The sequence below is a fragment of the Heliangelus exortis genome, chromosome 28 (genome assembly GCF_036169615.1).
Source record: "Heliangelus exortis chromosome 28, bHelExo1.hap1, whole genome shotgun sequence".
Classification (NCBI taxonomy): domain Eukaryota; kingdom Metazoa; phylum Chordata; class Aves; order Apodiformes; family Trochilidae; genus Heliangelus; species Heliangelus exortis.
Window position 1 is genome coordinate 2,036,814 of NC_092449.1, and position 11,375 is coordinate 2,048,188.

At 42.6% G+C, this 11,375-nt stretch overlaps 1 protein-coding gene across 2 annotated transcripts in view; it reads left to right on the forward strand.

Annotated features, from left to right (window-relative positions):
- Positions 1 to 10,789, forward strand: part of LOC139788116 (heterogeneous nuclear ribonucleoprotein M-like) — a 28,252-nt gene extending 17,463 nt beyond the window's left edge. Inside the window, exons 7-13 of one of the 2 annotated variants that reach the window (XM_071727716.1) lie at positions 2,220 to 2,321; positions 2,911 to 2,955; positions 3,313 to 3,387; positions 3,819 to 3,917; positions 7,954 to 8,735; positions 9,097 to 9,148; positions 10,262 to 10,789. In XM_071727716.1, the coding sequence (XP_071583817.1) occupies positions 2,220 to 2,321; positions 2,911 to 2,955; positions 3,313 to 3,387; positions 3,819 to 3,917; positions 7,954 to 8,735; positions 9,097 to 9,148; positions 10,262 to 10,425 (1,319 nt within the window). In that variant the 3' untranslated portion in view covers positions 10,426 to 10,789. The remainder of the gene's footprint in view (positions 1 to 2,219; positions 2,322 to 2,910; positions 2,956 to 3,312; positions 3,388 to 3,818; positions 3,918 to 7,953; positions 8,736 to 9,096; positions 9,149 to 10,261) is intronic. The other variant, XM_071727718.1, reaches the window with a different exon arrangement.
- Positions 10,790 to 11,375: the final 586 nt, after the last annotated feature.

The window sequence follows — 11,375 nt, forward strand, 5'->3', positions numbered from 1 at the left end:
TTTCTCTTTCTTTCTCTTTCTTTCTCTTTCTTTCTCTTTCTTTCTCTTTCTTTCTCTTTCTTTCTCTTTCTTTCTCTTTCTTTCTCTTTCTTTCTCTTTCTTTCTCTTTCTTTCTCTTTCTTTCTCTTTCTTTCTCTTTCTTTCTCTTTCTTTCTCTTTCTTTCTCTTCTTTCTCTTTCTTTCTCTTTCTCTTTCTTTTTCTTTTTCTTTTTCTTTTTCTTTTTCTTTTTCTTTTTTCTTTTTTTCTTTTCTTTTTTCTTTTCTTTTTTTTTAATTTTAAAAATTATTTTATTTTTTATTTTATTTTTTATTTATTTGTTTATTTATTTTTATTCCTTAATTTCTTTTATACTTCTTTCAGCTCATAGCTAGAAGCTTGTCTTAAAGCAACATCCCATTCACATTCTCAAGGCTTCTGGATCTTTTAATTACAATTCAAAGACCCTGATGCCTTGTAAAACTGCTGTTAATAATGGGTTTTAATGGAGACTTAATCAGTCTCTAGGGAAAAGTCTGCTCCTTTTACATGATGAAACTCTGGGCAGCTAAGATTTTTTTCCTTCAATTTAAAGGGGCTGGATTTGAGGACCTGAGAATCTTCCAGGTCTTCAGGATTTTGTGGGGATCTTACCAATATATATAAATATTTGAAGGGAGGGTTCAAGAGGAGGGACCCAGGCTCTTCTCAGCAGTGCTCAGTGATAAGAGAGACCTCATCTGGATATCAGGAAACTTTCATGTGAGGGTCTCTGAGCACTGGAACAGGTTGCTCAGAGAGTCTGTGGAGTCTCTGTCCTTGGAGATACTCAAACTGTCTGGGTATGGTCCTGGGTGACCCTGAGGAGTCTCCATCCTTGGAGATACTCCAGAGCTGCTATGGGTATGATCCTGGGTGAGCAGCTCTGGGTTACCCTGTGGAATCTTTGTCCTTGGAAATACACCAAAGCTGTGTGGGGATGATCCTGCTTGAGGTGACCCTGTGTAGTCTCAGTCCTTGGGGATACTCAAACACTGTGTCAGTGGGGTTTGGGTTGGTCTTGTTTGAGCCAGTGGGCTTGGAGCAGCTGAGCTCCAGAGGTCCCTTTGAACCCCATTCCAGACTGTGGAATGTTACCCAGAGTATTGACCAGGAAGAGCCTGGGTCTGGAGGGAAGAGCTGGAGGTTGGAGAACAGGTTTGATTTGGTTGGGTACAGCAAAAATATAAACCTGAATACAGCTACTTGCTGTTTTCTTAGCCATGGGAACCAAACCTCTTGTGTGCTGCTAATGTGCACAATTTTAGTGCTCACCAATCAACCAACCCACCAACCCAACCCTTAATTTGTTCACTTTTCTGTGTATCTGTCCATTCTGTGTATTCAGCAGCAATCTCACTCATGGGTTATATTGCTGCCTTGACTTAATCAGTGATCTGTTCTCTCCTTCAAGTCATTGGGTTGCAATTTAATTCTCCTTGGCTAAAACCAACTCCTCCCACTGGGAGCTGGTTTCTTGGGGTGGGGAGGGGGTACCCTGTGTTGTTTTAAACCAAGATTCAATGTTTGTTATGCTGAATTGTAAAAGAGGGAGTCCTCCTGGGCAAAGAATGCCATAAAGCTGTTGTTTGATGCAAGCAGAGGGCTCTCTCTTCTTGGTTGAACCCTAAACATTGAAGTCTTTTTCTTCTTGCTTTGGACTGGGGAGTCCTTAATTCATCTGGGGACAGGAAGATGCAGAATTCTGCCTGGGAATGATTGGTTTTGTTTGCTCAGAGAAGAGGCTGGCTGTGTGCTCTGAATTCCATAGGTGGCTGTCATAATGTTGAACCTTGCAGTTCAATTTTTACCTACAAGAGAAGAACCTTGGCAAAGGTGGAAATAAACCATTTGTCAATCTGAGGCAATATTGTGCAAAGGTTAGAAGATTTTATACTGAATTGCCCACTCTATTCTCCTTAGACTGAGGAGTTGCCCAAAATAAGCAGTGTTCTGGCCAGTTATTTTTCAGGAGTCAGCTTAAAATCGACCAAATGAGAAGAAAAAAAAGAAAAGTTTTCAGTGTATTTCAAGACACATCTGCTCTACATTTACTACACACTTAGATGCTTTAACTACACACCCCAAAGTGGGAATACAGCAAGCTTTTTGGAGAATGGAACTCAATTACTTAAGAATAAAACTTGCTGTTTTGTCAAAGTATGGAAAGAAGGCTTTTTTGATATCTGAATATTTTCTTCAGATGGTCTTGGTGGTATTGGCATGGGATTAGGGCCTGGAGGTCAACCTATTGATGTAAATCATTTAAACAAAGGCATGGGAATGGGGAACATGGGACCTGGAGGTAAGAAGATTACTCCTATGCTTTTGTTTCATGAGAGCTTTAAGCTGTGTAGAAGGTACAAAGCTTTGTTTTGCCAACACAACAAGTTGAAGTCCAATAGGAGTGTTAAAGAGATTGATGGAAACTTAAATTTAACCAACTGCTCCATTTTTTTTTTTCCTTCACTGTGTTCAAAACACAGCTCTCATTTTCTGACTCTTGAGCATGAGCAGCAGCCACTGCAAAAAGAAATTAAATTTTGAAAACCATCTGTCACTCAACACTAGTGGGCTTGCAAATCTTTGCTTAGGTTCTGCTAAAACAGCACAAGTTTTTCAAGAGCCACCTAAAAAGTAGCACACATTCAGCTTTCAGTTTTAAAAGACCTGTGGGGTTTTCCCCCTTGCTTTTTAAAAGACCTGTGGTTTTTCCCCCTTGCTGCTTTTTTTTCTGGGGAGGAATGTTGCAACCTGCTCAGAGTTACCACATCTAAGCTCTCCAGTCCAACCAGTAGACATGTTGTATGGTCTGTGTTTCTGTGGCCAGTCAGATGGCTGAACTGTTGTAAAATTGCATCTGCTGTATAAAACTTTCTCTTTTTTATTTTGAGGAATGGGAATGGAAGGCATGGGCTTTGGAATGAATAAAATGGGAGGTAAGTTGTGGTTTTTGGCTTGGGCTTTCACAAAGTCATGTAAACTTAGCCATTTATGTCCAGCAGGCATTTTTGCTCTTTGAAAAATCAGTAATTATTACTTTTTAAATATTAATTATACTGCTGTGGGTGTGTGGGGAAGGGTAAAGATGTCAGACAAAACATGACCAACATTTTGGTCATGCAACCTGTTAAAAACTGCCCTTGGTTTAGGAGATTAGGGACCAAATTCTGACCAAAATTTGGGCTGGGAATCTCGGTGCCTCTAAAATATTTTGTGTAAGAAGCTTCTGTGGGTTTGAAGTTAAGAAGTTGAAACAGATTGCTAAAGAATCCCTGGAAAATCCTTTTTTTCAGGAATGGAAGGTCCTTTTGGTGGCATGGAGAACATGGGTCGCTTCCCAGCTGGGATGAACATGGGCAGGATGAGTGGTAGGTGGTCTGGGTTTTGTACATCCAGCTTGTGTGCTCTGAAAGAATAACCCTGGAGAGACTCTCTGGACTGGTCATTTTCCTCTGCTGAGCTTTTCTTGAAAAAACTTTAAATCTGGGATAGTGTCCAGAAGTCCCTCGTTACCTCTGAGCTGCAGAAAACAAATTATTTGTTGAGGTTGTCTTGAAGGGTAATTTAGAGGATTCATTTAGAAAGGGCTAAGCTGTGCTGTCTGTTCACCAGAGCAAAGTGGCTGCCTCAGAGGGCTGTGTCTCATCTGAGTCCTGCTTTGTTTGTTTCTTTAGTCTTCTTGAGCCATGATAAAATGATCAGGACAACAGAAATAAAAACTTGCTGTTAAAGATGATGCCTCTCAGGAGTCATTTAGGTACCCTGAAGAACTGAGCTGTGTCAAACTTCATCTTTTCAGAGATGGATCGTGCCATGGGTGGAGGATTTGACAGAGAATTTGGAAGAAATGAGATGCCAATGTCTCGTGGCTTTGGAGAGAACTTGGAGAGAGGAATAAGTAAGTACAGTGAGCTGAGTACTTTCATTCCCTGCTTTTCATACCTGAGCTGGACATAAAAGCCAGGCATGTTTCATTACACCAAAACAGACTTTTTAATATCTATTTACTGCAGTAGTTTGCCTCTGAAGTCCTGGCTGTAGCAGCTTTGAGATGGCAAAAGTTACTCTTCATGCTTTGTGGCATCTCTCTTGTCCATTCCTCCCCAGAGGAGGCTGCAGGTGGGACCTCTTTATCCCTTCTGGAAGGTAAAATGTTTTCCTCAGAGCTGAGCAGTGTCCTTGGCTCTGCACACCAGGCTCCAGCAGTAACTCTAAACATCAAGTGTTATCAGTCCTAGAAACACACACTCTCTGAGAAACTTGCTGTTAATTTCAGCAAGTGCAACTACTTAGAAGAGACTGAGCTAAAAGCAAAAGTACAAGACAGAAAATCACCTTTATCCTGGCCCAAACCAGGACACATACCTGAGCTGGACATAAAAGCCAGGCATGTTTCATTGCACCAAAACAGATTTTTTAATATCTATTTACTGCAGTAGTTTGTCCTGGCTGTAGCAGCTTTGAGATGGCAAGAGTTACTCATCATGCTTCCTGGAGAGTTTCAGAGCTTGAATGGTTTTAGTGTCTTCTGTGAGCATCTGCTCTGCTTGATAGAGCCAGTTCTGAGCTGGTTGTTGTTGCTGTGCTCTGTTAAATTGAGGTAACTTCAATTGAATTGGTAAAAAAGGTGAAATTCAGTGTTTCTGATACAGCTCAGGTGGCTTTGGTAAACAGATCTTGTATGCAAGGAAAAGTTGATCTTTTTTATAAAAAAGTCATTTTAAAAAAAAGGAGACAAAAATGTCCTTACCTTAAAATTAATGCTGGAGAGAAAACACAGCCTTAAAAAAAAAACTTCCAAGCACTTAAAGCAGCAGTTCAGTTCTGGTAACTCACTGTGGTCATGGGCTTCATGAATAGCAGAATAGAAAAAAAATAGTTGAGAGAGATGATACTTAAATAGTTAAGCAATATTATGCTTTAAAACTCCTCTAAAAAAATTGTGGAAGGATGGAAAAGAAATATTTGTAAATTGTCAGCTTTGCTGGCAGTTGTTAATTTTTAAATACTGCTAGTAAATGCTGATTTTTTTTTTTTTTTGTTCAGGGAAAACAAAAAGTTGATCTTTTTTTTTAATAAAAAAGTAATTTTAAAAAAAGGAGACAAAAATGTCCTTACCTTAAAATTAATGCTGGAGAGAAAACACAGCCTTAAAAAAAAACTTTCAAGCACTTAAAGCAGCAGCTCAGTTCTGGAAACTCACTGTGGTCATGGGCTTCATGAATAGCAGAATAGAAAAAAAATAGTTGAGAGAGATGATACTTAAATAGTTAAGCAATATTATGCTTTAAAACTCCTCTAAAAAAATTGTGGAAGGATGGAAAAGAAATATTTGTAAATTGTCAGCTTTGCTGGCAGTTGTTAATTTTTAAATACTGCTAGTAAATGCTGATTTTTTTTTTTTTTTTTTGTTCAGGGAAAACAAAAAGTTGATCTCTTTTTCTTTTTTTTTATAAAAAAGTAATTTTTAAAAAAAGAAGACAAAAATGTCCTTACCTTAAAATTAATGCTGGAGAGAAAACACAGCCTTAAAAAAAAAACTTTCAAGCACTTAAAGCAGCAGCTCAGTTCTGGTAACTCACTGTGGTCATGGGCTTCATGAATAGCAGAATAGAATAAAAATAGTTGAGGGAGATAATATTTAAATAGTTAAGCAATATTATGCTGTAAAACTCTTCTAAAAAATTCTGGAAGGATGGAAAAGAAATATTTGTAAATTGTCAGCTTTGCTGGTAGTTGTTAATTTTAAAATACTGCTAGTAAATGCTGATTTTTTTTTTTTTTGTTCAGGGAAAACCAAGTGCTGCTCCTTCCTGCTGCCTGGGTACCACTGAGCTTCCTAGCAAGTTACCCAATGGCTCTGGGGAAAGATTGGACATTTTCAGTAATGGAGCACTTAAAACTGCCCAATTTCTGAAAAAAAAAACACCAAACCACAAGACCCTGAACCCCAATATATCAAAAGTAGGCAGACCTCCCCCTCCTTCCAGAATTAATTCTTTTTGCTTCATGCCTGCACCACAACATCTGGTAACAAAGAGCTGGCTTTGCCTGCCCAGGATTTGCTGTTTTCTGGGACATTCCACAAAAATGCACCATGCTGCCAGCTTTCAGCTGGAGAAGTACAAAATGTTTATTGCTGTTGCTTCTTCCTTAAAAAAAAAAAAAGGTGGGAAAAAGGAAAAAAAAAGTCACATCATCCCAACCCATTCTGTGTTAAGGTGCTACTGAAGCTTGAAACCCTGAGGCAGATGGGGGCTGTTTGTAAATGTGGTTGCTTCAGTTTTCTTGAGCCTAGGATCACCTTAGAGTTGCAGATCTTCTTTCCCTTCTTTAAATATCTGTAGATAATTTAAGTACAGATTAAACTTGATTTTTTTACAGTGCTAAACTTGACTTGATAGGCCAAGATTCTTTGTACAACAGCAAAAATTACCTAAACCAGAGGGGAGGAGCCTGTTCCTAAAGGAACTCAAAGCCAGGACAGCTCAGCCAAGGGAGTTCTGTCAAGCAGATCCATGGTGGTTTGTGTTGAAAGGGACCTTAAAGCTCATCCATTTTATCACAGAGCTGGTTCTGCTGCTTGCCCAGCTCTCTAGAAACCTCCTGGACTGGACAGAGTCTGGTGGTGCTTCTGGGTCTGTTGTTCAGTCTTCAGTCCAGAAGGAGATTTGCTCTTCTGAAAGAGAAGGAGAATCAGTCCTAGTCTGTAACCACACAGAATTCCAGCCTGGTTTGGGTGGGAAGGGACCTTAAAGCTCATCCAGTGCCACCCGTTGTCACCTCCCACCAGCCCAGGGTGCTCCAAGCCCCATCCAACCTGGGGCCTTCAACCTTTCCAGGGATGGGGCAGCCACAGCTTCTCTGGGCAACCTGGGCCAGGGGCTCAGCACCCTCACACCAAAGAATTTCTTCCTTAATGTCCAACATTTTTGTTTTTTTTTTTTACACAGCCCTGCCTGGGGACGTGGAGGTCAAAGGCAGGAAGGTTCCTGCAGGCAATGTACCTGATGTTCTCAGGTGGCACAGGGTGGAAGTTAGCTGGTTTTATATAAAAATGGTGGGAAACGTCTTCCTTGGGGTGTTTCTGTGCTTATTTGTGGGGCCTTGCTGGAGGTGGCAGCAGCTCCAAGCCTGAGCTGAACAATTCCCTGGAATTTCCATCCCTGCACTTCCAGGTTCAGTGGAGATGGACCCTGGAGCTGGCAGTTCTGGGGCCATGTTCATAGAACCATTGTTTGGTTTGGGTGTGGAGGGACCCTAAAGCTGATCCAGTGCCATCCTGTGCCATGGTCAGGGACACCTCCCCCAGCCCAGGGGGCTCCAAGCCCCATCCAACCTGGGGCCTTCAACCTTTCCAGGGATGGGGCAGCCACAGCTTCTCTGGGCAAGCTGTTTGGGTGTCTCCCCAGGATTTAGTTCACTACTTTTGCCACCTGATCTCCTAGGTTTGCATATGCCTTCAAAATTTTTTCTGGTTTGCTTATGCTTTTGTTTTTTGGAATGGTTTTTTGATGTGTACACAAGTTAAGCTCCTTTAGCAACTTTTCTCCAGCCTAGTGTGGTCTGGTGAGGTGACTGCTCTCCCAAATTATGTGTTGTGTCATCACACCAGTGCTGGAGTGAAACTTTGCTTCATGTTCATACTCTGCAGCAAACCCCGTGGTGTGAGAGCTCAGTCATGGCTGAGGCAGTGATGGAGCAGGGCAGAACAGAGCTTCCTTCTTCTAAACAGGAGCAGCTCTGTGCATTTGCACCATTCTGGCAGCTTAAGCCATTGGTTGGGTGTTTATTTTTCCTAAATAAACAGCACAGGGTTCCTTTTCTAAAGGATGATGAAAGGTTTTGAGCCTTTCACTGTAAAAAACGCTTGGGTTATTTTTTTTTTTTCTGTGCCTGTCTGATCACTGCTAATCTTGTGTGTTGTGTTCCAGGTGGTGGAAATTCCAACATTCCTGGGATTGAGAGGATGGCACCTGGCATTGATCGTATGGGCTCGGGAATAGACAGAATGCCTGCTGGGATGGGGCATGGGATGGAGAGAGCAGGGTCAGAGATAGACAGGATGGGTCTGGTGTTGGATCGCATGAGCTCCAACGTGGAGAGGATGGGGTCAGGAATTGACAGAATGGCCCCTCTGGGAATTGATCACATGGCTCCCAACATGGAGAGGATGGGCCCAGGTCTGGAAAGGATGGGCTCTGGAATAGATAGGATGGGCTCAGGCATGGGCTTTGGGATCGAGAGGATGGGCTCTGCCATCGACCGAGTCGGTGCCTCCATGGACAGGATGGGCTCAGGTGTGGATAGGATGGGGTCTGGCATGGAGAGAATGGGAATAGGCATGGAGAGGATGGTCCCTGCTGGCATGGGATCTGGAATGGGGCAGGTGATGGAGAGAATGCCTGCTGGTTTGGATCGTATGGGTGGTGCTCCCATGGAGAGGATAGGAATGGAGCGGATGGGAGCTGCTGGCATGGAGAGGATGGGCTTGGAACGCATTGGAGCCTCCAACATGGACAGGATGGGACCTCCCATGGGACAGGGCATGGGCACAGGCATAGAACGAATGGGACTGGCCATGGGAAGCAATTTTGAAAGGCCAATGGACATGGAACGTGGAAACTTTGCAGGCAATTTTGCAGGCTCCATGGGAGGAACTGGAGGACCTGCAGCTGGGGTGGCCAGAAAAGCCTGTCAGATATTTGTGAGAAATGTGAGTAGCTTTCTTCCTACCTCTCCTTCTCAAACCATTGAATTAATCATAGAATGTCAGCTTGGAGGAGACCTCAAGGATCATCTGGTCTAATCCTCCTAATATTACTCTTTGTATCTCAGACCCTGTCGAGCTGATTGGTACCAGCACCTTGGTCAGTTGGCTTCAGTCAGAATATCTAACACTGCATGAGACCAGAGGTGGGGTTAGGTGGGACTTGGGGAGTTGAAGCCATTTCTTGAGCAGAAGAGTTGTCAGCATCTGGCAGTGGAGTTGCTGAACAGTGGAACCATGTTTTGAAGAGCTGGCAGGTCCAAGCTCTTGAGCAGATCCTCAGTAACAGCCTGTTCTCTTTTCACAGCTGCCTTTTGATTTTACGTGGAAAATGCTGAAAGATAAATTTAATGAATGTGGTAAGTTACTTGATCACTAGTTAGTTGCTCTGAGAACTGAGTATGAATGAAATGGGAACCCCTTGCTCTGGATGTCCCTGACACTGGGATCTTAACTAAAATATTACCCAGACTTACTAGATCTTAAGTTGAGAAATTTAAGTGTTAAAATTTAAGTTAAATTAAAAATTAAAATTTAAGTTAAAAAATTTCAGTTAAATTGAGAAATTTAAGAGTTAAGTATTGAGAAATTGTTGACTGTCCCTGTAATACCAGCAAGACTTCTGCAGTAGTGAAAGGAAATCAGTGCCCTCCCAGGGGATAACCTGGGTAACACCTGGGTTTATCTGTGGGTAAGTTCTTTGGAGCTTGAGAAAGGGAAATCCTGAGAAGCACCTGCAGGAATTCTTTGGGTCTAATTGAACATAGTTATCTGGGAAAACTGTCCTTAAAAAAACATTTTCAAAATGATGAATTTGGCTGTTGGAATGTCGAGGTGTTCAGCTCAGGGGTGGTGTGTTTCACAGCAGTGGTTGCCATGCCCAGACCTTTTTCTCCAAAATCTTGTGCTACCCATGAGACACCTCCCAGTATCTCCTGTCCCAGGGCAAACCCAACTCCCAGCCCCATCAGTGGCCATGTTGTGTTGACAAGTTACAGGGGGCTTGTTGGCCTGTGCTTTGCTCCATCCACCCCTTTCTGCTGCTGGAGAGGGAGAAGCAGCAGGTTGAATTCCTTCACTTCTTAAACCAAGAACACTTCTTTCAAGCAAGGACAGTTCTCCTGCAGCTTCACCTCTCAGGGGAGTTTCTCAGGGTAGCCGGTAAATTAAATTAAAGCCACTTTTGGGGAGAAAAGTCTGGTTTGATGGAGCTGGGTGGTCTTGCAAGGTTCATAGAATAATTTAGGTTGGAAGGGACCTCAATGTCATCTAGTCCAACCCTTTTCAGCAAGCAGGGACACCCTCACCCAGATCAGGTTGCTCAGGGCCTTGACAAACTCCACGTTTGACGAGGCCTCAACCGCCGCGTTCAGCCCGTTCGTTTTTTTTTCCCCCTCCCTTCCTGTCAAAGCCATTTTTCATCATCCCACCTAAACCTCCCCTTCACCACCAGCTTCTCCCTTCTTCCCCAGGGCACGTGCTGTACGCTGACATCAAGATGGAGAACGGGAAGTCCAAAGGCTGCGGGGTGGTTCGGTTTGAGTCCCCTGAGGTGGCAGAGCGCGCCTGCCGCATGATGAACGGGATCCAGCTGCGGGGCCGGGAGATCGATGTGCGGATTGACAGGAATGCCTAAACATTGCCTTTTTAACATTGCTGAGGAAACAGATTTATTTTTTTTTCTTGGGGGGGAGGGGGGGGTGTTGGCAGGGGTGGGTTGTGTGGGAATTTGTATTTTTTTTTTTTTTTTTTTTTTTTTTTTTCTTCCTCCTTGTTAACCCGTTTTAATTTTGACTGGATGTAAAGGTGTTGAAGAACAATTGAGTTGCTTTCTCAGAGTAATTTTAAGTACTTTTTTTAACAAAATGGATTTCCATTTTACTGGTTTTTGCATTGGAACTGCAAACGTGCACAATCTTTTTTTGTAGTTGTGGCATCTTGTTGACATTACAGATGTAAACAGTACAACTTTGATAATAAATTGCGAGTTAAAGATTTCAGTCACAGCATCCCTTACTGGCAGCTCACCCTCTGCTTGCAAAAAAAAACCCCAAACAAACCACCCAATAACCAACAAAACTCTGTAAACTGAGCTCAGTAAATTCAGAATGTGTATTTTCTTGTGAAGTGGCAAGAAAAGAAAGTTCCTCTTGGTTTACCCCTCTGTGCCAGTTTGAATCGGTCTCACAGTTCATCTCTGAACATCCCCAGGCTTGGGGCACTTCCCTTGCCTCTTCCCCTTCAATTCTTCCTTGGCAGTGCTGAGTTAAAAAAAAATAATAAAGAAAATATCCTCCACCTTCAGTTGTGTCAGTTCTGAAGGTCTGAACTGAAAATTGACATTTGAAAAAACTCAGAATTCTGAGGTGGAGAATTTCCAGGGGGACACCGTGTGTGTTTGTCTCCAGGCAGGGACTGGGTGGAGGTGAAAGGCAGAAGGTGTAGGGTTAATTCACCTTCAGGACTTAATTTTAATGACATAAATTGTTCAAAGGAGTGATTTTGGAGTGGGAATTCTTCTGGGGGGTGAACTGAAGCTTTATGCTGGAATTTCCTGCCCTTGGTTTCTTTTAAGCTGAGTGACCT